Source organism: Phyllostomus hastatus, unplaced genomic scaffold (assembly GCF_019186645.2).
Source record: "Phyllostomus hastatus isolate PE091 unplaced genomic scaffold, TTU_PhHast_1.1 phas_scaffold_1066, whole genome shotgun sequence".
NCBI classification, from domain to species: Eukaryota; Metazoa; Chordata; class Mammalia; order Chiroptera; family Phyllostomidae; genus Phyllostomus; species Phyllostomus hastatus.
This window is the reverse complement of record NW_025334004.1, coordinates 25,257,683-25,284,663: the sequence shown is the minus strand read 5'-3', so window position 1 is coordinate 25,284,663 and position 26,981 is coordinate 25,257,683. Positions and strand designations below refer to the sequence as shown.

Genomic DNA, 26,981 nt, shown 5'->3' with positions numbered 1-26,981 from the left:
CCATATCATGTCCCTTCGGCTGCCTCCTTGTGGACACATGGAAGTTGTGTGGACTCGCTGGCCAACTTTTTCAGCGTGTTTATCCTTTGATAGGTGGGGACACGCCTCCTCATGATTCAAGTGCATTAGGTGAGGAAGTGAGAAAGGAGCTGAAAGTCTACAGACGCACCTTCCCCTTCGAGCTCTTCGAGGAAACCAGGGGGGCAGGTGAAGGAGCTGAAGGCATTGTCCCTGTGAGGAAACCGGGCGCCCGTGACACCCTGGCTGTTCCCGAGTGGGGCCTCAGGTGCCAGCTGCCAGGAAGAGCCTCTGGTCACTCACCTTATCTCCACCTCATTTCCGAGTGCATCAGCTGAACGTTTGGGACTGCTCTACTTCCCAGATGTTCGTGTTTTGGGGTTCATGTTTTTGCCGACCACCTCCCAGTTTTGCTGTCAGACACGCCCCCTTAGCCCGCAGGATCCCAGAGGGAAGTGGGTTTTGCAGAAGAGGCGCTCCCCTCTGCTGCTCTGTGTTTCCTGGAGATCAGGCCCCGGGGGCTGCTGGTTCCTCCGCGGCTGGGAGCAGCCGTTTCTGCCCCCAGACCCCCGGTTCCTGTTTGGGGCCCAGATGACGACAGAGCGGTTGGGCCGGCCTCTCTGTCTCCCAGGTTTCCACAGGCTCAAGGCTGAATGCCTCTGGGCACTCCCTTCCTGTCTCGCTCCGTTCTCGTCGTCCTTGGGGGGCCTCCTCTGCCGGCTGGGACAGGAAACCGTTCACGGCGCCAGCAGCAGGAGCCCCCTCCGCAGAGTGGAGGTGGAAGTTGTCCGGGAAACGGGCTCGCAGTGGTACCTACGGCCCGGCGGGGCCCGTGCTGCGGAGGGTCTAGACCGGGTCCACCCCCTCACTGCACAGATGGGCAGTGGGGGTCAGGGAGGGAAGGAGACTGCCCCCAGGCCCCTGGCCAAGCCAGGGTGGGAGTCCAGGTCCACGTGCTTCCCAGCCGAACCCGGACAGGGCCTCGGTGTCCTGCTCACCGCAGTACTGCAGCCGGCCCCGCCGAATCGGCCAGAGGTGGCCTGTGGCTCCAAGCCTCCGTGCCATTAGTGAATTAATGACTTGTCCCTCGCATTTGAAAAGAGTGTTTGAAGAAGTAAAGCTTTACTCAGAGGAATAAGGGGCCGACACGAATTGCTGTGAACGAGAGAACCCTTAACGGCAGACGCAGGCCCAGCCTCTTCTACTTTCTCGCATTTTCCTTCAAGTGACGGTGGTGGCTGCTCACCTTTGGAGCTCCGGCCCTTGGCAGATGCTTGTTTTAAAAGAGCCTGGAGCAGAACTTTTGGTCTCGAGTAACCAAACCTTTTCTAGCTACAGGAAGCCGAAAGGAGGTTTTATCATGAGGCCCCTGGGTGGCTCCTGACATTTGGGCGTGCTGCCGGGTCTGGGAGGGAGAGCCCGGGAGCCTGGAGTGCTCTCTGCTCCCCCCCACCCCACCTCTTATTCCTGCTGGAGAGGCCCCAGAAGAGGGGCGCTGAGGCTCCTCAGCCAGCAGCCCAGGTGAGCATCAGACAGGTGCGAGAGGCCGCCGCAGACCACGCAGCCCGGCCGAGTCTTCCAGGACTGTAGCCGCAGGCACTGACTCGGGGGAGAAAAGCCCAAACTGCTGAGTTCTGTGCAAACAACTGGTTGTTGTGTTAAGCCACTCAATCTTGGAGTTAAATTTTTTTTTCCTTAAAGCAGTCGATTATCGATACGTTCCTATTTTAATTTCTTTAATGAATTGAATGTACTATGTGGTAGAGATAATGAAAATGTTGCAGTGTCTGCCTTTGGCGGAATAAACACTTGCCAACACTGTGTCAGGCCCCCAGCCTGCGGGGTCTCACTGCCTGGCGAACTGAGGCACAGTGGAACCTCGAACTGGTGGAGATCTGAGGGAGGAGTTGCCGTGCCGATTGGACCTTTATCGGCCCTGAGCACTTCGTGTGCCTTCCTGGGACCTCACCGAGCAGAGTGAGAAATGGTGGAGGCTGGAGGGGGAAGGTGGGGGCTCTCGGCGTTCTGTGAGTCAGTGTGATGAAGAAACAGAACCCCAGAAAGTGGCAGGGACCTCAAGCGCACACGGTGACTCCGTGGCAGGACAGGGCCGTTGCTGCCTCCCAGGGTGAGCTCTCAGACCTTGCCTGTCTGGTTGGGATCCTGGCCGGGGAGGCTGAGGACAGGCACGTTGGGGTGCAGCACCCAGCCTGGGCCTGCTGGTTTCAGGGGCACCCTGCGGGGGCTGGAGAAGCAGGTACTGTCTGCCTTAGGGCGCTAAGCTTTGGTGGGGCACTCATGAGGGGAGTGGTGAGCAGAGGTGCTGCAGACCCAGCCAAGACCGCTGGGTGTGCACGTGTGTGCACGCATGTGTGTACAGAGAGGGCGAGGAAGCAACAGGGATGCAGGCGAGGGAGGGACACAGGACAGACAGAGGAAGGGAGACACTGAGAGATGCTAGACGCTCCGGGTCAGTCTTCCCTGGAGGTTCAGACACGGACCACAGGGACCTGGCTGGTTTCTGACGTTGACTCTGCCCCAGTGTTGCCTGCAGCCCTCGGCCCCTCCCTGAACACCCCTGGTGAGATCCCGAGTGCCGCGTGCTGGGGGCCTGCCCGAGTTTCTCAGGAAGGAAGAGAGGCAGCAGGATGGGGTTGATCCAGCAGCAGTAGGAATGTCGGCGTGCATTTTGTCCTACTTGTTTTTTGCATCTCAGCCTTGGGTGTTGAATGGAAAACAGACTTTCTTACCAAGCGGTATTTGAAACGGGCGTGCATTCCTGTGCGGAGATAAGACCGCCCCTCAAACCTGTAGCGTGCTGCTGGCACAGTGGAGGGTGGGGCCACTTTCTGGTGAAACTTCGGCGATGAGGCCAAACTAAGCTGCAAACCCCAAACTTGATGGCCGAAGCAGCGGGATGGCTGGCTCCTCCTGCGACTCCCAGAGGAGGAGTCCGGGCTTCTGTGTCCCCAGATAGCAGCCCCTCACCTCCTCCTGCCAGCACAGCCCCTCCCTCACCCCACCTGCCCCTGCCCCGGGCACTCCAGCCATCTCTCCCTCAGAGAGACCTGGTAAGTCAGCTTCCACCTGCGAACACACTTACCGCTCTCGGCCCACCTCCCCTGAACCCTTCGGGCTGGAGACCGTCGGGGCCCTGTGGTCAGCGCTGCCAGCTCTGGGCTTGTTCTGGCTTTAGGCAGCTGAGCACCCGGGCCCTGACCCGATGGGCGTGATTACAGGTGAGGGCAGCGCCAGTCGGTTGAAAAGTTGGAACCCAGCGGTGCAGCCAGGTCCACGGGCCCAGGGCGAGGCCTGGGACGCAAGCAGAGCAGCCTCCACCCCAGGCAGGGGACATTTGGGAACACTTTGGGAGTGCTGAGTACTGAAGCCAGAAGGCACACCCCAAAAGTGTATAGCTCCTCTCTTGGGCCTGGAGGAAGCTGAGAACACAGGGCGTTTTGAGACACCCTTCCAGGTGGGTCCCTGAGCTGCGCTCCGTCTGGGAGGCAGCGTGGTATTGTGGGACACACTCACGTCCTGGGTTCGAGCCTCAGCTCCACAGTGTGCTCACGGTGCGGCCCTGGGCAGGCCTGGAAACCTCTTTGAGCTTCCATCTCCTCATCTATGGGGTGGAGCTTAGGAATAAAGCCCATGGCGTCACTGGGGGGACTTGCTGGGCAGAGGCAGAGAGTCGGCCCCCAGAGGGGGGCAGCCGCGCGATCACCGGGGGCTGATGGAGGCCGGGGGCCCGGGTGCAGGAATCAGGAGGAGGGGAGGACCTCAGGCAGGAGCCCAGCTGTGGCCAGGCAGCAGGGCGCCCAGTGAGGCCACGGGAGGGGGTGGGGGAAAGCCGGCCCCACGCCTGCCGCCCCGCCCAGCCCGGCATCGCCCTCTGCCCGCACGCCGCCCAGAGCAGGGACTGGCTAAAAACAAAGGTCACTGTGCTTCTCGTGACAGAGCGTCACACGTTCGTTGTGGAAAAGACACTCCAAAGGGAGACAGCAGGGAACAGCCGGGACCCCGCACCCAGAGGCAGCCCCTGCGAACCTCAGGGGGTTCAGCCCTCCGGACTCGCCGGGCCTGACAAGACAAAGCTGATGGACGGGCTTTCATAATGCCCACCGCTGAGCGGGAGGGGTGTCATCTTCCTTTCAGAGACAGGTACACAGAGGCTCAAGCAGCTATGATTTATGGGTGCTGGACATGCTGATTTCTGAGCCCGAACTATGTCTTCTTCAAAAGCCCTTGCCCTGGGTAATTTCTGGAACGCTCCGTCACATACCTTGCCCCCCTGCTATGAGAAAGCCACTCCAAGACCCACCCCTTGATGCCCTGACGGCAGACCTCCAGCGAGCAGGACGGGTTGGGCGCCCCCAGATGCAGGGCTCTGCGCGGGCAGGTGGGGACTTGGAAACAGCATCGGCGGCCCCTCCTAGAGCTCAGGGCCCGTGCTGCCTCAGGCGCCTTGGTTGGGGCCCTCCCGGCTGCGGTGGCCCAGCAGAGCCCCGCTAGACCCTGGACACGGGGGACCCCAGATACTGGGGCGTGGCCAGGGGGCCTCGGCTGGGCATCCGGCAAAATGGCAGGCGGGCCTGCAAGCGCCAGGCCTTCTCTTCGGCGCTGCCTTAGTTGTGGGAGCAGCCGGCGTCTAAGGAGCAGGGCCTCCGGTCCCACCTGGAACATTCGCCCACTGCACGCAGGAGGCCTCGTTACAGCTGCCTCGGCGGTCTCCCCTGCCTCCAGGAGCCGTGGGGTCCCTCCTCGCAGGCGCAGCTTTGCTTCCCTCCAGCAGGTTCACCGCCTGCGTCCCATGCCCCGCGGAGGGAGAGCCGGGCCAGGCTTCTGCTGGGGCGAGGCAGTGTCTTGCTGGTGGGTGTGGCGGGGTGGGTGGGAGGGGGAGTGTGGGGTGCACGAGGTGGCAAGCTGGGGGCCTGTGGACAGATACTTGCCCACCCGTTTGAATCCGTCGCCTATAATTAAAGTGAATGAGGGAGTTCACATCGAAGGCTGGACTTCTGGCTCCTCTGCTGGGCAGAGCCCGAGAACCGTCGCCCCTACAGACGGGGCGGGTGGGGACTCCAGTTCGCACAGTCTCTGTCGCCCCACCATCTCGGCCTTGGCTTTCCCTCTCTCCTACCCGTACCGTTGTTTTCCCTGGAACAGATAGACGTGGGGCACCAAAGGAAACCCCTGCTTTGTGCACCTTCCTGACCCCTGTAGTAGGGGTCACCAAAGGGTGACCTTTGGGGGCAGGCAGAACATGGGTTTGGGAGTCGGACTCGAGTTCGAATTAGCCAGCTGCAAGGGAGGGTGTTTCTGTAAAACAGGGTGACGGCGCAGGGTGGGAGGTGAACTGAAGGGGTGGGTGCGGGCAGAGCCGTGCCTGGGACGGGACACCCACGCCCCGGATCACAGGAGCCCTTCTTAGGAGTGGTAAGTGACCAGCTTGGTGGGTTTCTGGACACGTGAGGTAGGCAGGCTGGATCATGGTCCTGCGAAGACACCCATGTCCCACTGCCCCGAAACGTTCTCAGCACGGTGCCTTGCACGGCAGAGGGGACTTGGCAGATGTGATTGCGTTCAGGGTCTCGAGATGGGGAGGTGACTCCGGACTGTCTGGGTGGACCCAGTGTAATCCCGAGGTCCTCGTGGGTGAAAGAGGGAGGCAGGAGCGTCAGAGTCAGACAGAGACCGACCGGAGGGTGCCGTGCAGCTGGCGTCAGAGGTGCGGGAAGGTGACGCGCACTGAGCAGCGCAGGCGGCCTCTGGAAGCTGGAGAAGGCACGGAAGTGGGTTTTCCAAACCTGGCACCTCCAGAAGGAACACGACCCTGCCGACACCTTGGTTTTGGGCCACTTGGGGCTTCTGACTTCCAGAACTGTGTAAGAAATGTGTCCGGTTTTAAGTCACTAATGGAGTGTTACTAAGTTTGTAATACTTTGTTGCAGCAGCAGTAGGAAGCTGACACACTGTGATCACCACACCAGGCGAGAGATAATGAGGCATTTTCGTCACTCCAGAAAGTTCCCTCGTGCCCCTTCCCAGTCCATATGTACCCACCCCAAGTGGTAACCATTGCTCTGACCTCTTTAACCTTCCTTAGATGTGCCTTGAACTTCACACAAGTGGCGTCATATTGTGTTAACTCTTTCCTGTCCAGGGTCTTTTACTCGACACAGGGCTTTCGAGGTTCATTCACATTGTGGGGTGTGTGGGTATTTTGTCCGCTTGCTGTTGCTGAGTAAGTATTTCATTTACGTCTGTACCACATTTTGTTTACCCGTCCTCCTGCTGATGGTTTTGGGTTGTTTCCAGTTTTTGGTGATTGTGAAAAAAGCTGCCAGAATGTTCTGGAACAAATGTTTGTGTGGACACGTACACTTATTTCTCTTGGGCAGAATCCTAGTTGCTGGGCCACAGTTGAAGGGGCCGTGAGTGCAAGTCCGAGAGAGCCTGGTCGGCCTCGAGGACTGCAGGCTCATGGCCGCCCCGCCCGCCCTCGGCGGTTTCTGGGGCGCCCATGTGATGGAGGGGGCCTTCTCCCGCCCAGGGTGGCCCTCGGGTGGAGGTCCAGGTGGGCGCTCCGGTCTCGGAGCAGCAGGCTCCTCTCCTTGGGCACCTACTCTGCGCCCAGCTCCGTCCTGGAGTTTCTCATAGGTCTTCCCTGAGGTCTCCACGCAGCCCAGAGGCAGGGAGCAGTTGTAGCTCCTCCTGCAGCTGTGGAAACAGGCCCGCACAGAGCTGCGTGGGGCGGAACCGGGTGACCCCCCCAGAACCCAGCGAACTGTGGGTCCTCAGTCCCATCCCCCACCCCTGGAAGAGTGGCTCAGGGCTGTGCCTGGTTGGACCTCGGCCATGAGGGTCAGCTCCCCTCCCGGGGAAGGACAGGGGCCTCTTTTCCCTGCAGACTAGTGCAGGGGACAGGCCTAGGGGATGGCAGATGGCCTCCCAGATGGCAGAGGACGCAGCCCAGCTGGTGCGGTGCCGCGGTGAGGGGCTGGTGGAGCTGCCGAAGTTGTTAGAGGGTTAGGTCTGACACGGAGGGCAGTAGAGAACCACAAGGGGTGCTCAAGGCCGGGAGGAACCCGATGAAGTGGGCGGTTGTGGCCTCATCTGGGCGGGGCAGCCTGGGGTGCAAGGCCCTCTGGGAAGCCCTCCATACCGCCTGCCTTTGCTCACGCTGTTCCTCTGCCCGCTGTTCCCGCACTGTCTTGTTTGCTCTGCTGGCTGGCTCTTCAAGGGGCCAGTCAAGCATCCCCGCCCTGGGGGGGCCCCCACTTCCGGTGGCACTTACCACTGTGGGTAACAGAGTGTGGAGTAGAATTTTACAGTGTTCTTAATTACAGTGTTTAAATTGACACGACTTAATTGACACCACTTGCTCTGTTTTGGCCTGAGAACTCTGTCGGATTCTCGCGAATTAAGCACACACGTGGTGTGTGTCTACTAGACACGGCTAATGGCGGCCCGATGGGGGTGGGGCAGAGGGGGCGCAGCCAGATACACAGGGTGTGGGGGGAACTGTTCACTTGGGCCCCAGTCCTTCCCGCTGGTGAGCTTCCAGGTAAATGCCCGAGTGAGCGTCCTCCTTCCCACCGCACGGCTCGCTTCCCAGAAGCCTTCTTGGTCACCGACCCAGAGGGTCCCCAGAGTTGTGCACACTCCACCAGGGCCTTCCTAGGTCTGTGGGGAGAGGGGGGGAGAGAGAGAGAGGGAGAGAGAGAGGGAGAGAGAGGGAGGGAGGGGCAAGGGCAGGGAGAACGGGCCTGTGCAGGCGTCCCTGTGACACGCTCCCACTTCTCCCCGTCTGCGACATTCCTGCGGACACCTCCCAGAGGTCACCCCCGGGAGGGCAGGTCACCGCCCGCCTGCCCGCACTCTTGACATTCCAGGCTCCGTGGGGGTGGGCCTGAGGGAGTCAGGCCGGTCACTGTGCCTCCGGAGCCTTCTGCTCCGCAGAGGCGATGGCCACTGATTAACTGAGCTCCAGACGGAGCTGTTAACGATGACAGTGAGTTACAGAAACGGTCCCCACACAGGTTGGGCTTAATGAGGCGGGCGGGCCTGCACGCTGGGAGGGGCGGGCCTGCGGGACGGCAGTGATGGAGAGTCACACGCAGACCACCTGGGCGGAAGGATGCCCCAGACATCTTTCCCAAGTCCCAGTGGCCAGCTGGCCATCTGTGGGTGACTGAGGGCGCCACGCCCCATGCCCTGGACCTGGGTTCTTGCCCACTCTGGCACTGCAGGGGCTGCAACAGGGGTCCTAGAGCCGAGTGTCCCGAAGCCCACGCAGGGACAGCACCCATGCGTGCACCAGGGTGTGGGGCACCCGCGACAAGCCTGGATATTGTGGTAGCCAGGCCTCCCCGGGGTCCCTAAACACAGAATGTGTGTTATATCCCGGGATTTGTATAGTGTGTTAAGTAGGGGGCGGGGGCTCTTCTGGGCTCATCACCCCGCTTGGCCGTGGGTGGCCCAGGGGACACTCAGGGGACCCTGTGGATCCCCAGGCTTGGAGTTTCCACCCCCACTCTGTGGAGGAGCTTGAGGAAGTAAACCACATTCCTCAGAAAGCCCATTTGTGTTTCTTGGGAAAAGACTTGGAGCAAATTTGTTCCTCAGGGGAATTGTTCGTTGAAGTTCTTTCTTTTTTTGTCTCTCTCTTTACGGGGCTGGAAGTAGACACTGTGTATTGTAGCTCATTTCAGGGGTAGTCACTCTTCAAATTTTGCCAGACGGACTTAGCAAAGTCTAAAGTTAATATTCTGACCTCGTTTACGAATGCTTTCTTTGTAAGAGTGTCAGCCCATCATTGAAGGTTTTGTATAAAAACAGTAAGAACGTGGGATTTTGGACTTAAGAAGTCTTAAAGCGTCTCTGAAAGGATTGTCCTTCCTGCTGGCATGGAAGTCTTGGCCCAGCACGAGAGGGACGTCCCGTACGCAGGTGCCAGGGCCCCTGCCCCGAGAGGGCATCGGGCTCTCAGGGGTGGCCAGCCCCCTGGGCGGCCGGCCCCCCCAGGTGTCCCCCCCCACCCCCCGAGGAAGCTCTGCTCCAGGCTGCAGCGGATGGTCCGCACGGGGTCTCCCCAGGGGCCTGTTCAAGCCTCTTGTGGCATTTGCCTTAGCTTCCCGTTGCTCTTCTGGGAGCAGCACTTTCTCAGGCAGGTTCCCAGACACCCCCTGCCCCTGGAGCCCGGCTCAGCCCCGGCTCAGCCCCAGCTCAGCCGCAGCTTTAAGGCAAATGGTTACACAGAAGGCTGTTTTAATGCAGGTGTGGTTTGCCCCCCTGACAAGGTGGGGCCGTGACTCCCACCCCGGGGGCTGCAGGTGACTAGGCCCCTCCCACCATTCATTCTGGGACACCTTGCAACTGCCCATCGCAACTGCCCATTGGTGGGGGAAGCACTGAGCAGCTCTCTGCCCACAGCCATCCATCGTCCGTCGGGAAGGAGCTTGGCGTCCAGCTGAGGCCATCTGGCAGCCTCACAGCATCTAGGGGAAAAGTGAAAACACAGCTGGTGGCTGGGACACCGTCCCTGGTCTGTGCCCGCATTCTCGTGTCGTCAACGCGCAGGGTTTCTGGGGAGAGGCCAGTGCTGGCTGTTGCCCCAGCCTGATCCGAGTGTCTGGGGATGGCAGCCAGCTTCACCACCGGACGAGTCCTGGGGACCTGCTGCCGAGTCTGCGGGGTGGGGAGAGGTTAGCCCCTGACAGAGGAGGGCGGGGGGGGTGGGGGGGGCGGGGGCGGGGAGTGCCTCAGGGTGGGAGCACAGGGAAGAGTTCTCCTTCCAAGGCGGTTTTCTGTAGCCCTTTGACATTTTTACACTGAGATAGAATTCATGTCTAAAATGGACCATTTTAAAATGTACAAGTCCTTGGTTCTTAGTATATTCATAAGGTTGTGCCACCATCACCGCCGTCAAATTCCAGAAGATTTTCATCCCCGTAAAAAGACACCCCACGCCCATCAGCAGTCGCTCCCGATGTCCGCGCCCCCCAGGCTGTGGTTCCCTCCCCCCCCCCTCCGCCCACCAGTGGCCGGTGGCACCAGGGCAGGCCAGGGCCAGAGTCCTGGAGCCTTGGGGCTGGTGTGGGGCATAGGGAAGGGCCTGGCAGTGGAGACCGGCCCTGGCGGTGTGACTTCGGGAAGATGCTTTCCCTCTCTCTGCCGTGGTTCGGTATTTAAATGAAGCACGCGGCCATTTTCTTAACGATAGTTGGACCGATTTGATGACGGTGGTGGCGGTGGTGATGATAAATACAATTTATTGTTTTTATAAGTAATTTACGGAGTGTGACCATGCACTGGGTTTTATAGATCTTGTTTCATTTATTTGCGCATTAATTTCCAGCAGTCCTGTGAGTGTCTCACTCACCCCCGCCATCATGATCCCCCCCACCCCCCCATTTCCTGGGGGAGCGAGCGAGCGAGCAGGCTCTGAGAGGCCGAGCCGCCCACCTGGGCCCGGCACCTGGGAAGTGGCCACGCTAGGATGTGAGCCCAGGCTCTCCCGACTCTGAGCCTCTGTGTTGTCAGTAGCCCCTCCCTCCCCTGACCTTTGGACGTGAAGAATCTCGGCTTTCGAAATGGGGAGCCCAGGTCAGCTTCAGAGCCCAGGAAACACGAGCCACAGGATCTGTATGCAACCTGCTGAGCTTGGAGGCGGAGACAGCCAGCGGAGCTTGAGAGAGTCCTGTGGCTGTGACCTCCTGACCCCCTGACCCCCTCCACACTCCCTGCTCATCTGTGAGCTGGGGAGTTACGTGAACATCTCTCTGTAGGCTCATCTTTCAAGAGACACGCACCTGTGTGAGACCTGGCGTCGGGTTTAGTAGCGAGTGCAGGCCTGGGTGGGTTGGAGGGCTGCACGGCCAGCTGGGCGGCTCCTGACGGCGGGGGCTTCTTTCTTCACCTCCTGGGCTTCACGTTGCCCGTCCGTCCGTCCGTGGGATGGGAACGGTGACAGTGCCTCCCAGCCCCCGACGCAGCGGGGCTTCCCGGACTACACCCGTAAGGCTCTTAGCCTGGCGTGAAGTTCACGTTCGGTGAGTTCTGGCCACGATAGCTTTCCCGGCCGTTTTCCGGGTGTGTACATTTCTGATCGTTTCAAATTAATAATTTGAGTTTGAATAAACATGCAAAAGAGCCTGAAGTAAAAAAAATGGCCGTAAACACTTGACCCCGTGGAGGAATTTAGCGAGTAGCGGGTGGGGCTGTTGTTAACTTATTTATGCATTGCCTCCTTGGCTCATTGATAGAGGCCCTGAGAACACGGATCCCCTCTTCCCAGAGGGGGAAGGTGTGCCCGGGAGAGGGGAAGTGGCTTCTCCAGGCTCCTGAGGGTCCACGCCTCTGGCACTGTCTACCTGCCACGCCCGTGTTCCGCTCTGTCCTCAGAAGCCATTTTATTGTCCTTCCTTTCCTCGGGGAACAACAGCCGAAGAGCCAGCTTCGGCTCTGCTTCTCTTCTGAACTGCCCTGGTTCTGAGGAGACGTACCCTTGACCCTCTGGCTCAAGCTGGCTGCCCCACCTGGACGTGGGGGTGCTGTGTCCTCAACCTGGGGCCCCCGCAGGAAGCCACTCCACACCCCCAGACCCAGAGCTTGTGCTTCTGGCAGAAAAGGTCACAGGGCGACAGCTGACCTTGGTCTTTCAGCCCCAGGAGGGAAGATGCCAAGGCCTTCCCGGAGGGTTCTTGGCCCCCTTCTATGGCCTTGGGAGCTTTTTGCATCTGAACAAAGCAAAATCGGTGTGTCCTGGTCCTTAAAGGGACCCTGCTTCTCTGCAGGGCCAGGCTCTGGCTTCTCAGAACAAGGGGGAGCCCAGCCATGGTGGTGGTGGTTGTGGTGGGGGTACAGCCCCCTCCTCCACCTCCACTGCAGCCCCGGGTTTTCCCCCCGGGAAAGTCTAGGCTGGGCTGGACCTCTCCTAAGAGTGGGAGCTGGTGGGTGGCCCGGTGCCCCCTATGCTGTCCGCAAGGGGGCTGGATAGAGCCAGCAAAATTCAGAGTCCTTCCCAGCACCTCAGCCCCAGGAAAGCCTGTTGGGCCTGTACCCCTTCTCGCCCCCAGAGACCCAGGTCTGGAACATTCCCAAGGTTTCCACAGTCCAAACTGTATGGGTTTAGTTTTTATCGGTTTGATCCTTCCTTTGACAAATACATCTGGAGGGCCTGCCCTGTGCCCTGGGTGAGAAAAATACAGTCAGACCTTCAGAACCAGTTCTGAAGTTCGGCGGCTTCAGAACCTGCCCAGCCCAGTCTGTATGCATCCCGTTTTGACGAGGAAAAGGTTTCAGCACTCGGCACTTGCCCGGGACTCCTTGCACTTGCAGGAACGTGTGTGAGTCACGGTGCTGCCGCACGAGACAGAGTGTGTCGGCACCGGTGGCCTGGCCTGCTGCAGACTCTCGGGTTTCGGCGCTCGCCATGAGTTCTGGAACGAGTTACCATCGATGGTTGAGCACCGCGGGGGTGCCACTGTATTGTCCTGCCCCCTGAAGCCAGGAAGCTAGACAGGTAACTGGTAGGTTACAATAGCAGCTCCTTTACTGTGGAAGATGTAAAGCATCCAAGAGCAGGGCCAAGAAAGCATTGAGCCCCCAGGAGTCTCTCACCACTTTCAGTCCCCACCAATGTGTGGCCAGTGTCCTTTGACCTCTGCCCCTCCCCCTCCTGTATTATTTTGATGCAAATCCCAGGCATCATTGTTCCTTTTTTTAAAAAAAAAATTCTTGTTTTATTTTTTATTACCATTTAGTCCCCTTATACCACCCCCTGCAATGACCACACTGTTGTCCATGAGTCCTTTTCCTGAGTCCCTCCACTTCCATTCCCCACCCCTTAGCTGTCACCCTGCTCTCTGTGAGTCTGTCTCCATTTTCCTTGTTAGTTCAGTCTGTTTGTTAGATTCCACACATGAGTGAAATCATATGGTGTTTTTCTTTCTCTGACTGGCTTATTTCACTTAGCACAATGTTCTCTAGGTCCAACCATGCTGTTACAGAGGGTAAAACTTTTTTCTTTTTTTTTACAATATTTTTTTAAAGATTTTATTTATTTTATTTATTTTTAGAGAGGGAAGGGAGGGAGATAGAGGGAGAGAGAAACATCAATATGCGGTTGCTGGGGGTTATGGCCTGCAACCCAGGCATGTACCCTGGCTGGGAATCGAACCTGCGACACTTTGGTTCGCAGCCCGCGCTCAATCCACTGAGCTACGCCAGCCGGGAAAACTTTTTTCTTTTTTACAGCTGGGTAGTATTCCATGGTGTAAATGTCCCATTGTTGTTTTTAGCCACTCATCCACTGACGGGCACTTGGGCTGCTTCCATGGCTTGGTGGTTGTAAATAATGCTGCAATGAACACAGGGGTGCTTACATTCTTTTGAATTAATGTTTTCGGCTCCTTCAGGTATATTCCCAGAAGTGGGATCACTGGGTCAAAGGCAGATCCATTTTTAATTTTTTGAGGTATCTCCATATTGCTCTCCACAGTGGCTGCACCAACTGCATTCCCACCAACATTTTAAGAGGGTTCCCCTCTCTTCACACCCTCGCCAGCACTCATTTGTCGATTTATTGATGCTGGCCGTTCTGACAGGTGTGAGGTGACATCTCATTGTGGTTTTAATTTGCATCTCTCGGATGACTAGTGACATTGAGCATCTTTTCGTATGTCTGTTGGCCCTCTGTATGTCCTCTTGGAGAAGTGTCTGTTCAGGTCCTTTGCCCATTTTTTAATTGGGTGGTTTGTTTTTTGTCATTGAGTTTTGTAAGTTTGTTATAAATGTTGGATATTAATTAACCCCTTATCAGATCATATTGTTTTCATCTGTAAATATTTCAGAATGTATGTGTAGAGAATGACTCCTAAAAATTTCATAATTGCACTATTAACAACAACTCCTTAATGTTGTCAATATCTGGTCAGTGTTTGTATTTCTAGTGGTCTCGTAGATGCAGTTTTTTCTGTTCGTTTGAATGTGATTTGTTAGACGTCCGTGCACCGTGGTGGCTGCAGTGGTTCTGTGCTTTAAGCGATGGCCCTCTGTCCAGTGGCAATCCAGGTGGCCTGGGCGCTCATTAGCAATGCAGATTTCCTGCTGTCCCAGACCAATTGGAGGAGAAACTTTGGGGGAGGGGCCAGCAGTCTGATTGAACAAGTGCTCTGGGTGATCCTGATGCACTTTCAAGTTTGAGAACCTCTAATCTATAGTTTCCCCTCTGTCTTCTCCATATTACGTGTGTGTGTGTGTGTGTGTGTGTGTGTGTGTGCATACATGTATACATATGTATTTTGTTGTTTATTGGAGAAACCTGGATGTTGCCCTTAGCGTTGCCTCCAGTCTGGGTTCTGCCAGCTGATCCCAGCACAGATGAACAAGGCCCTCTCTCCTCCGTTGCAGGGAAGCAGGCAAGGTGCTCCTCCCCCCCAGAGAGGGCTGACTTGTGGAGGTGGGTTCCCTGGAGGATAAGACAGACGAGGGGTCCCCTCCAGGCAGGGGGACAGTGTGAAGTCCTGGAGGCTGGGTCAGGTGCCGATATTCCAGGGTCTGTGAAAGGATTTGGCGTGGCCAGGGCTGGGGGGAATGGAGAGAGATGCGGGTGCAGAGGGAGGCGTGCTGGCCTTCTAGGGGCCCAGGCCCCAGCAGTGTGCTGGGCTTCCTCCTGTGGGGGGTGGGAGTTGAAGGTCCTAGCAAGGCTGAGTAATAAATATGAGCAGACTTCGGTTTGACCAGGTGGCTCTGACTGTGACAGAGCATGACGGCTCAGAGTAGGGCAGGGAGCCTGAGGGGGAGGCTGTGCATGAGCCCAGGTAAGGGTCCAGGGAGCCTGAGGGGGAGGCTGTGCATGAGCCCAGGTAAGGGTCCGCAGGGTCTGAGCTTGCAGAGGATCGGGGGAGCATGAGACATGCTAGGAATCTCTTTGAGGAAGAATAGGACTTGGGGATGCAATGAGAAGGGAGGGAGGGAGAAATGGAGAAAATCTCCTGTCCGGGAGCCTTGGTGGTTGCCCTGAGCAAAGGGGCTGCACTGCCCAGAGGAGACCTCTGAGGAGAGAGGCAGGTCCCAGTGATTTGAGAGCTGATCCTGCGTTGTTGGAGGGAACTCAGCATGTGTGTTACTGATACACCAACTCATTATGCATGTACTGCCTCAGCTGGGAAAGACCTCAGAGCCCTCCAAGTCTGGATAATTACTGAGTCTGCTTTGGAGCACACGTAAAAACATCTACCCATTCATCCACCCACCCATCTATCCATCCACTCACATAACCATCAACCTTCCCCCCCCAACACCTATCCACACACACATGCACCCACCCTTCCTTCCATACGTCCATTCATCCGCCCAGCATTTATCGAGTGCCCGTGACATGTCAGGAGCTGAGGAATCAGAGATGAAGGGAGAAGACACGATCCTGCCCATATGGACCCAGAGTCCATGGCAGAGAAGCCAGGTGGACAGAAGTATCTTAATGCTCTGTGTAGGGCGAGCTGGTGAAGTCTTTCCAAGTGCTGGGTGCACATGGTCAGGGGCTTCCTGTTTGCTGAATACAATTCATGAAAATTAGTAGGAAGACCTATGGAAACATGTTCTCACCTCCCCCAACGGTTGCCTGGACACACATGTGCGTATGAAGCTGTGGTTGAGACCGACTGACCGTGAACTGCCCTCCTCAGCATCTAGGATGGCGGAGCTTGGGGATCTCACGGTCTCTGGGGAACCCCAGCGGCCCCAGCTCTCTCACTGGGGCGTCTCATCTCCTAAACCATCTGGGGAGAGTGGTAACTGGAAGATGGTGCCCAGGGTCAGGATGGGCCAGGCACCGCCCCCACTCTGGCCGTGGTTTCTGCTCTTGCAAACGCTCATTTCCATAACTATTATTTAGCATTTGGAGAGCAGCTGTTTCACACTCAGCCTTCTTTGTAGCCAGGAGGGTCTCCCAGTTCGTGCAATAAAATTTCCATTTACTTTCAACCACGATGATTAAAAAAAAATCCATAAATTATTTACTGAAATGGAAGTTCAGCTTACAGTAATAATGCATTAGTTCAGCTAGCCATGCAGCCTGTTATAGGGCAATAAAATTTTTTTATTTTCCTTTTTAAAAGGTACTTGCCAGTAACCTACACATGACCTTGAGCTGATCAATTTTCAGAAACGACACTGCAGGGAGGGCTTGTAAGGAGAGAGAGACATGGAGAGCTTTTTTCAGTGAGCCTGGTTTTAGGCACGTCAGCAAATACCGGTCATGTCAGTGCCAGAAGGAGAGAAAAGGAATGAAAATATATTTTGCATTTTTTTTTAAAGCATAGGGACCAGACCTTAAAAATCCTTCTGAGATTGGCCGTTTATTTGGTAGACACATCCACCCGAGAGTTAGCAAGGAGGCCCACTTGGCAAAGCTGGGGCGCCACCACAGTAGAGGCCACCTGTGCTCTCACAGGGGCCTGGAGCCTTGTAGAACAAAGGCAGGCTGATGGTTCTGTCTTCATCCTTTAAAATGTTAACATTTATGGAACAAGATCGATTTTATGTATCTCAGAAAGTCTACGATTCTTCTCACGGCCATTTGCTGACTAATGTCTCCAGCAGAGAAGAGCAACAAGCAAGTTCCTGAATTATGGCTATCTTTCACAGACTCCTGTCAAGACCGTTTTTTTATTTTGGGAACATCTGCTTTGATTAAAGCCAGTCGAGCCCGTAGCAAATAAAATGTGACTTGAGTTTTACATGCATCACCCTTTATATCAGGAGCCCAGTGGAGGTCTGCCTTTCCATTCTTACACAGCAGAAGCAAGTGATGGGTTTTATCCTAACAAGCCAAACTCTTGGGGTTCTAAGAAACATCCCGAGGCAAGAGATTTATGCTTGTACGCATTTATATCCTCTGCTTTGCTGCAAAAATATTTTCTTTTGTTTCTGTACCCCCTTTGCTGCAAAAATTATTTAAAAAGTGATGTATTCAGGGGGAGTGGGTGGGTCCCAAGCTAAGGGTCAACCTAGAAACGGCCTCATCAACTTGTTTTCATACACACTAAACTGAAAAAGATGGCACGATGCATATACAAGACAGAACTGATGTTAAATTAGCTAAAATTAATAGCAATAGAGACCTGACAAATATTTTCTGTTGGTTTATCAGAAAGCATCAGGGTTTTTTCTCTCTATGTAACCATGATTGTTGGCATTCCTCAGATGGTCAGTGTTTTTCCAGTTTTTTGATGTGCAATCATCAAACCCCTCTGTGTTACTGCATGTCGGGGTAACTTAGTTCTTGAAAGGTGAGATGCTTTAAGAGTCTGCCTAATCTCATTGAAGCAGTAGAGTAAGTATTTCTTTAAGAACCCCCAGATTTTTTTGGCTTTGCCCTCCACTACACTCCCTGGTGAAGCATCTTCCTTTCATTTCTCGTTTCTCCAGTCTCTTCTCCCCGCCTCCACAGACGGGTCTCAATTTCTTTCCATCAGTTTCCTTTTTGTCCTGCGAGCCTGTGCTCTAAAAACCTTCATTCTCTTCAGGCTTTTGTTTCGCCTTCCCCTTCTCCTCCCGATGTGCCCAAGTCAGCCCGTGAGCACTGAAGTGGAATGTCGCGGAGGTGGGAGCCGTCGCGGGGCAGATGCTATTGTGCCGGCTTTACAGAGAAGCTTGCCCAGAGCCACGGCTAACGGCAGTCCGAACCGCTCACAGCGGGCGGTGGCCTCTGTGTCACTGTAGCCCGAACACACAGCATGCCCTTTGTACGTCTGAACATCTCATGCGGCAGCTCTCTCCTGTTGTCTCTCAGCACAGATCTGCCAAACCTTCTGAGATCAACGTAATGTTGTGTTTATTTCTCATCGCTTACTTCTCGAATGGGAGCTCTCGGGCTTGGCTGGGGCTAATAGCGCACCAAAAGCTCTCTGTACCCATCCGGGGCTAAAGTAGGTTTTTCCATATTCTTTTCCCCGAGAATTTTTGAGCACCCCTTAGCTAAATAAAGCAATACTAGCTCTAGAACAAAGTTGCCACTGTAGGCTTTGTGTATTCCCGTGATGGGTTGATATACATGAAATGGTGAGTTATCCTCGATTTGGCATGTACAGAGCTGTAGATGTGGGTGTGCGTGATATTCATGTGTCTATAAAAATGTTACTCTGCACCTTCTCTGCAGACCAGTTTTAAGTCGTTGCACAGCGTGGCTGCATTTTAATTTCTGACGGAAGAAGTCCATGAAGTTCAGTTGCTCCTTGGCCTGGTTGAGTGATCAGCAAGTCAGATGATTTATTTTGTGCTGAACAGAGACAGAGGGGGAGGGAAGCACAGGGAGAACCCCAGAGATCCTTGGTTCTTGCCCTCACGTATCCCGGAGTCCTCTGGGGCCCCAGGCCTGCGTGGCCCAACACATGCTATTTTGCAAGCCAGTGGACCATGCCCTGAGAGGGCTGTGACGGGATAATGAGAACCAAGCAGACAGCGGGGTGGATGGTTCGTCTGCAGATAATGGCTTGTTTGCTAATTGCCAACACCAGATTTTCTGGGCAATTAGACATTTGGTTTCTTCCAAGACCTTCTGTGCAAATGCGGACACATGGCCGCAGGCCTTCCAGGTAGCAGGTGGAGAGAGGGCGGCTCCCAGGGCAGGATGGCATCTCCCTGCTGGCTGCCCCAGGGCCCGTGGGCGGGGCAAGCTTCTCCCCAACAGGTGGGAAGGACCGTTGGGCTGGGCCCCCTAGTGGAGAGGCTGAATGTCCCCTCACCCCCCCCGCTTTTGTGGAAGTGGGTGCCCTCGCGCCAGGAGGTTAGCAGACAAGGTGGAGTTCGGCAGGCTGGGCCAGGCAGTCTGCTTGCAGCTCCATCCTGCTCGCAGGAGCACCGAGCTGTGGGCGCTAATAATATTCAACAGGAATTGAAACTTGCTTCCCCGCTCTGATGTGCAAGTTGACTTTTCTTAATACAAAATATTTGTTGTGGTAAAGTAAAAAAATATATGTTATATATAAAATGTAAAAATTTGCTATTGTAACCATTTTAAGTGTACAAATCAGTGGGATTAATTACAGGCAGTATTGTGCAACCTTTACCACTATCTATTTCCAAAATTGTTTCATTGCCCAAAACAGAAATTTTGTGCACCTCGTTCCACCCTCCCACCAGCACGTGGTAACCTCTAATGTACTTTCTGTCTCTCTATAATAGATATTTGCCTATAATTTGCCTATAATAGATATTCTGTATCAGTGGAATTATGCAATATTTGCCCTTTTGTGTCTAGCTATTTCACTTAGCATAATGTGTTCTAGATTCATCCATGTTGTGACATATGTGAGAATTTTATTTCTTGTTATAGCTAAATAATATTCTATGGTATGAATCCACTACGGTCTGTTTATCCGTCGTTCATCTATTGATGGGTACTCGGGTTGCTTCTACTTTTGGGTTACTGTAAATGTTGTGACATTCACATACAAGTATCTGTTTGAACCCCCATTTTCTTCCTTTTCTTTTAAGATTTTATTTAATTTTAGAGAGAGGGGAAGGGAGGGAGAAAGAAGGAGAGAAACATCAATGTGCAAGAGATACATCCATCTCACATGCCCCCAACTGGGGACCTGGCCCACAACTCCGGCATGCACCATGACTGGGAATCAAACCTGTGACCCCTTGGCTCCTAGGCCGACGCTCTATCCACTGAGCCACACCAGCCAGGGCTGATGCCCCATGTTCAGTTATTTTGGTTAGATCACTAGGCGTGGACTTGCTGGGTGATATGGTAATGCTACATGTGGCTTTCTGAGGAGCCACCAAACCCTTCCCCAGTGGCTGTGCCGTTTTGCACCCCACCAGCTACATACCGGGGCTCCCGTCTGTCCACATCCCTGCCAGCGTTCCTCGTTTCTGTTGCTTCCTTACGACAGCCACGCAGGTGGGTCTCAGACGGTGTCTCATCGTGGCTTGGCTTTGCATTTCTCTAGTGATGGCTCACATCTTTTCACGTGCTTATCTTCCTCAGGGAAATAAATGCCTGTTTAAGTCCTTTCTTTGCCCAGCAAGTTGATATTTTTTTTTGCCCCTGCACCTTTCTCCCTGAAGTCAGAATTGAGCCTCATCCGGAGGGGACCATACGCCTGCAGAGAGGGGAGGTGGCTGTGCAAAACTGAAGCTTCACATTCACTGTCTCATGATTCATTGCAGCCCCTCAGCCCGCTTGGCACCCACGGTGGTGTTACCATTTGAGTTCTCACCAAGCAGGAAAAACGGATCAGTAAGCGCATGGGAGTAACCCAGGTGATGGACAGCAGGGCCAGAGGGGGCCGCTCCCAGTCTCCTCTGGAAGCAGACAGGCCTTTCTCAGATACCTCATGCCCTCTGGGTGTCCTTGAACACAAGTTTTGTTTTAGCAGATTGCCCATTGTGTTCCTCCCAGCTGCTAGGTCTATATGTACCGGATGGAGCAGTATTTGCAGAATGCCCGGATGGCACCTGGCTGCTGTAGGTGCCCAGGGTCTGGCACGGTCTCTGCAGTGGGAGCCCACAGTTCCTGATGTGCTGCTCTGCAGGCCCTGCCAGTCCTGGGCAGTGGGCAGGGACAGCAGCGTGGAGCCTGCAGCACTGACCGGGGACCGCATGACCACCTCTCCTTGGGTGCGCACCCCTGGGGGAGAGCCACTGGGCTGTGTCGGGGTTTCAGAACAAATGTCTGGGCCTGAGGAACCGCAGGAACAGCAGGACAGTCGGCAGAATGATGTTGGTGCTTCTTAGCTGTTGGACCTTCTCCGGTTTGATCTGGAATCTGTTGTGGGACCCCGCCTTGGGGCTCCACGAATGCCAGTCTACCCGTCTTTGTGCTGCGGGGTTTCTTACAGGGTCCCTGGAGAGGACAAGGCCTCTGTTCTGGTGAGGCCTCGTGCGGGAGAGAGGCAAGAGGCAATGCCTCCGCTAAGCAAGGAAGTGCCTCCTGGAAGGTGCACTCAGGTCCTACGTTCCTACGACAGCGGTTGTTAATTTTGCGGGGGTGGGGTCCCACACCCCTGGGAACCAGAGGGCTGTGGATACTCCTCCAAGAAAATGCACATAAAGGTTTGCGCATCCTCCCCGGGGGCTACGGCGCCTCTAGTCCATAACGGAGGCTGGGTTAAGAGCTGGCCCTAGAGAGGGCAGGAGCCAGAAGGAGAGGTGATTTGGGGACTGGGCAGCGTTTCTGCTAAGTGGGCGTTGGGTGGCACAGAGTAAGAGGTCTGCTGGTCCCTGGGAGAAAAAGATGTGTTTGGTCAAGTTTCCAGTACTAAATGCAAGGGGGGTGCGGACAGCTTCCCTTTCATGGCTGGGGTCAGCCTTGCCCACCACGTTGTCGGCCGGCTTTGCGGAGGCAACCGTGCCTGTAGGAGCAAAGCCACGCAGCCCCCGTGCCTGCTCCCTGGGCCAGCCCCTCCCTCCTCTGAGGAGCCAATCTTGTGTTTCTTTTTCCAGAGACGGCCCCCACGTCTGCATATTCATCTCCAGCCCGGAGTCTTGGGGACACAGGGATCACACCGCTATCCCCTTCCCATATCGTGGTAAGAAATGTGTACCTGTGTGTGTGAGTGTGTGCCGATTACCTTGGCTTTCTGGGTCTGCTCTCATGAGGCTACCGAGCAGCCAGCCCCTCATGTTCATGGGTGGAGACGGAACGGTGCTGACACCAGCACCAAATGGTGCTGACACTGGGGAGGTGCTGAGCCCTCCCCAGTCCTTTTCCCACCCTCGGCCCGGTGTGGCTGGGGCTGGGCTTTCCCACCATGGGCCTGGGTGGGCAGCGGGAGCAGGCCTGTGGGAGCAGCCCTTTAATGATGCGGGGCTCAAAGGGTGTGAGATACCTCCTTAGAAGGAAGCAGCCACATCTACCTGGTGAGTCAGTGAGAGCCAGTGGCTTTGTCGACTGCAGTTCACTGCCACGTTCAAAAGCCTGTGGCTGTGTAATTGCTTCTGCAACAGCTAGCCTGGGAGAGGAGGCCTGTGCAGGCACGTGCCTGCAGCGAGGGGGCTGGGGACCGGGCTGTGGCTCCCACCCTGCCCCACCCCACCCCACCCTGAATGGGCGGGTAGTGTGGGCAGCCATGCAAGGGGTTTACATGGACCCAGCCAGAGAACAGGGCCGGAAGCACAGGGCGGCTTTGCACGAGCTGCTCAGACCCAGCAAGACCCCTCTGAGCAGGACGACGGAGCCCTCCTAGGCAGGGGCACCAGCTCATCCTGGTTTTCCCAGAACTGCCTGGTTTTACGTGGAAAGGCTTGCCTCTCCCTCCTGGGAAGACTGAGAGGCTCGGTCACCAGTGGCCAGGCCCCGTGCACCCTGAACGTTCCCCGTAAGAGCTCCAGGGTCCCCTTGGGCATGTGGCAATGGGGGGCAGAATGCGGAGAGGCCAGATGGCGGGGGGGAGGGCTCTTACCCCCCAGCTCTAACCAGTGCACTCAGAACCCCAAATTGCTTGCTTTGATCATTTTTTGTTCTATGAGTGTTGAAACAAAAAAGTCCACAGTGCTTTAAAAAAACAGCTTGGAAACCTGGAGTGGTCTGGCCCAGTTCCTTGGCAGACGAAGAATGGCTCAGGGCCCTGAAGGGACAGGACCCACCAGAGTCCTGTGTGGTTGTGATGGGCCAGGCAGGGTCCCCGGTAGGAGGAGCCCTGCTCCCGGGCATGACACACCCTTGCAGGTGGAGTGGTCATCTGGGAGGCACCCAGGGCACGGCCGGTAAAGCCCTCGGCCAGTGGCAGGACGTCTGCACAGGGACTTGGGGGGACAGTGGGAGGAAGACCGTGTCGTTCAGGGAGCCCCTGGGCTTCCGGCCCTGATGGTGGAGCTCACGCACAGTTGATAAAGGGAGTGGAGACGAGCTGAAGGCGGGTGCCCTTGCCCGGGGGGCGTGGCCCTTCACGTAGGGGCACCTGCTTGCGCTGAGACCGGCCTGCCCTCTCCCCAGGGCTTGCGTCAGAACGCGGACTGTCCTCTGTGGGGGCTGGGCAGGCTGGGACCACCTGGGCTATCTTCCTGAAGGCCAGGTGTGGCCCCCACCCTCATCTTGTTTGATGTATCTGCAGAACGATGCCGACCCGAATGTCTCGGAGCAGCCCACGTTTCTCGTGGTGGTGGCCATCGACTTTGGGACCACGTCTAGCGGCTACGCCTACAGCTTCACTAAGGAGCCAGAGTGCATTCACGTGATGAGGTGAGGGCTGCGGACCGGGAGGGGCCCCTGCACCTGGGAGACCTGGTGGGGGGACCGGGGACGGGGAGGTGGATTAGTTCAAGGAGCAGGTGAGTGGCACTCTGGTGGCTTCTGGGTTCTGGCCCAACTCAGCCCAGACTCACTGTGCCACTCTGGGCAAGCCACTTTTGATCTCCGGGCTCCAAATCCGTGGTCTATCAAAGCGTCGGTTTAATTCCCACTTAGCTGGTCCGGGGAGGGGCATGGGTGGCACGTTTGAAACCTGTCCCGGGCGAGGTCAGCCTGCAGCCTGGAGGAGAGGTGCCCACCTAACAGGGTGTCTGCGGCGGACATTTACTGTGTGGGCTTGAGCAATTGCTAAACCTTCCAAACCTCAGTCTCCTCACCTGTGGAATGGGGGTGATGACAGTGCCTGCCTCCTAGGGCGCTTGTGCAAAGTGCAAACAAAATGATATTTCCAGTCAAGTGCTGAGCACGGAGTGAACACAGGCAGGGAAGGTGCCAGTTCTTCCAGGTGAAGGAAAGCTATGGGGTGGCAGTAGCCGCAGCAGAAACCATCGTGCCTGAGACGAAGCCAGTGAACCCCAAAGGCCCCCCTGGCGTTGGCCTGGGCCTCCTGGGGCGCGCTCTGAGCTGAGGACACTCCCCGTCCCACCCCGTGCACACAGCAGCCCCGCAAGCCCTCCCGTGCACCCCGTCCACGTGTGACCAGCTGCCCGTGAAGATTCTGGTCTGCCCAGCGCCAACACCGGCTCCCCCGTCCGGCCATGGCCTTCCCGCAGAGTCTCTGGTGCACCCCCCCCCGACCTTCCCAAATTCGTTTCTCACACTTCCTTTGTGTAGATACAATCTTCTCGTGTGCACTCTTGTTCTTTAACCTGCACACTCATGCCCCGTGCTTGCCCACCTCTGAGCAGCCTGGGGTGTCACCCCCCAAGTCCCTCCTGAGCCCTCTTCTCCCTGCCCCACCGGCCGGCACCTCTGCCTTCTCCAGCCCTGGGGCATTCCCTTGGGATTTCAAAGGAAGGTGCCATACCCTCTGCCTTCCCTCGGTGGCAGGCGATGGGAAGGAGGTGACCCTGGGGTGTCCAACCAGAAGACCCCGACCACCATCTTGCTGACCCCCGAGAGGAAGTTCCACAGCTTTGGGTACGCCGCCAGGGACTTCTACCATGACCTGGATCCCAACGAGGCCAAGCAGTGGCTGTACCTGGAGAGGTTCAAGATGAAGCTGCATACCACTGGGGTAAGAGAGCCTTTCCCTGTCCCCTGAGTCCTCTGCAGTGGACAGCCGGGGCTCCTCCGGGCTTGTGAGGGCGGGTCCTTCCACCCCAGGGGGCCCTCCGGTCTCTCCCAAGCAGAAATCCATGTCCATTCGCCTTGATCTGAGCAGTAACCTGGAGCACCCAGCACTTCCGTGGACCATGTAGCCCCTTCTGACGTGCATGCGGGCAGCGAGATGCTCGGCACATTTAACGCCTTGTTTGCCTTGGAAACTGACCAGTCAGAGTGGACGCTGGCTGGGGCATGGGCCTGGGGCCTGCGGACTCCGTGCCAGGAGATCCCCTTCAGTTGCTGGATTGTTGGGAGAACAGGGAACCCCGAAGGAGGGACTTGGGGATGGGGGCGTTTGGGGGGATAAGGTCAGTGGTTGTTAACTAACCAGTTCAGAAGTCGTGACTGGCCTCTTAACCCCTTGCCTGGGAAAGGGGGAAGCTCAGGAAGTCAGCTGCTCAGTGACTGGAGGCCCCACTCCCCCAGCAGATCTGCCCCCAATGTGCCCGAGTTCTGTGAGACGTCTAGGGCGGCGAGGGCTTCTCCTTCGAGCCTCGTGGGTCTTTTCCTTAATCCTCAGTACTTGGAGATTCAGGGTGGTGGTAGTGTTTAAGACCAGGAGTGCGGGACAGACATCCTGGGTTTAAATCCTGCCTCTGCCACCGTCCAGATACTTAATCCAAGTCCCTAACCTCTCCGTGCCTCATTTTGCCTCATCTGTGAGATGGACGCACCAACGGTGCCTCCTTCACGGGGGTTTTGTAAGGACAGAAGGAGCCGAAATACCCGGAGCTCTAGAACCGTGCTGGTGCCGCCTCCGTTCTGGTCACTCGCCGGCTCCCGTTGTCATTGTTTTCATGTGTCGACAGTCCATGCTTGCAGGTGACAAAACAAATATTAGGGGAAACCTGGCACACAGCCCCCCACTTTCCAGGGCTCTGTGCTCGTGGTGTGGTTGTCCCTCCGTGAAGCAGACCAACTTCTGCTTAGAAAGGCATCCTTCCCACTTCACCTGACGGGGCTCGGGGCTGGATTTCAGCTTGCGTGGGTGGATGCACGGGAGTTTTTTCAATCTGAATTTTTAAAATTGTGAGCCTGCGGCTTCCTGGTGCTCGGCCACATTTCTGAGCCCGGGAGCCGCTGCCCAAAAGCTGGGGTGTCTTTACTGAGCATCAGGGGGCAGGAAGCAGCTGGCTGGGAGGAGGAGCTTGTGCAGATGGATCAGGATGACTGGCAGGCTTCACAGGGCTGGTTCAGCAGCTTGATGCACCTTCGTACTCCAAAGCCTAACCACCCAGCCGGGATCCATCCAGAAGCCTTACTGATTCTTTTTTCTTGGTGGTAACTAGCCTGTTGGTTCCGGGATATTTGGGGGCTTTCTCCACCCACCCCCACTCTGCAGGGACGTTTCTTGTCATTTTTTAATGACTTCAGTCCATACAGCATTTCGCAGCGCATCCTCTACCCCAAGGACTGCGCTTAGTAGCCTCTGGTGGCGGAAGGGAGGTCGTGATGCTGGGCTCCCAGCCGATCAGGCAGCAAAAGCCCTAAAATAGGAGCTCTTCTATTTTGGTGACTCGGCTGGCAGCTCGCTGGGGAATGAAAGCTTCAGGCCTGTTTGGCATCATGCGTGTTAGTGAGTTGACGTGATTATGTAAGCCTCTGCTGGGGCGCTCCTGAGGGTGACCCTGTGTGTCCACGAGTGGAAATAGTATGCAGATCGCACTGGCAGTGGTGTCTGCTGCCCTTCTCAGTTCCTGGGCTCTGTCGCTGCCCTGAAACCTGGCTCCCAGAGGATCTAGGAGAGGAGGGGAGAGAGAGAGAGAGAGAGAGAGAGAGAGAGAGAGAGAGAGAGAGAGAGAGAGAGAGGAAGAGAGAGGAAGAGAGGAGGGAGAAGTGGAGGTGGGGCTGAAGGGAACAGCCAGGGCCTCCTACCCAGGACAAGGAGTATACCTCCAGGCCTGTTTTGGGAGGACACCCCCCATCCTAGTCTGCTCCTCAAACAATGGGAAACACAGATATGGCTCACCAGTGTCCCCAGAACTCTGCGTAGCCGTTTTCAAAGCTAGAAAGCATGTCTCTCCTTTGCCTTCTTACTGTTTCATTCCCCTCTTCCTGGCAGGACCTCACCTTGGATACAGACCTGACAGCAGCAAATGGCAAGAAAATCAAAGCCCTGGAAATCTTTGCTTACGCCCTGCAGTACTTTAAGGAGCAGGCGCTGAAGGTGGGTCCCATGGTGTGGCAGAGCCTGTGGTGGGCGGTGCACTCACCCCCGAGGGTGCCTGGAGGGAGAGAAGGTGGGCTGTGCTCCTAACTGCTGGGTGGGGGGAGCGTGGGGGGGGGGGTGGAAATGGTGCAGCCACTCTGGAAACAGCCCAGCAGGTCCTCGGAAGCTGAAACAGAGTCATCACAGGACCTGCAATTCCCACACTCCTTGGTGTGTACACAGGAGAAACGGGAACACTTACTCACGCAAACACTTGTACAT

General features: G+C 56.1%; 1 protein-coding gene across 2 annotated transcripts in view; it reads left to right on the top strand.

Moving 5' to 3' along the window:
- HSPA12A (heat shock protein family A (Hsp70) member 12A) overlaps positions 1-26,981 on the top strand; it is a 135,948-nt gene that overhangs the window by 84,039 nt on the left and 24,928 nt on the right. For both annotated transcript variants that reach the window (XM_045854230.1, XM_045854231.1), the window contains 4 exons: positions 21,478-21,563; positions 23,088-23,215; positions 24,275-24,461; positions 26,613-26,717. In XM_045854230.1, the coding sequence (XP_045710186.1) occupies positions 21,478-21,563; positions 23,088-23,215; positions 24,275-24,461; positions 26,613-26,717 (506 nt within the window). The remainder of the gene's footprint in view (positions 1-21,477; positions 21,564-23,087; positions 23,216-24,274; positions 24,462-26,612; positions 26,718-26,981) is intronic.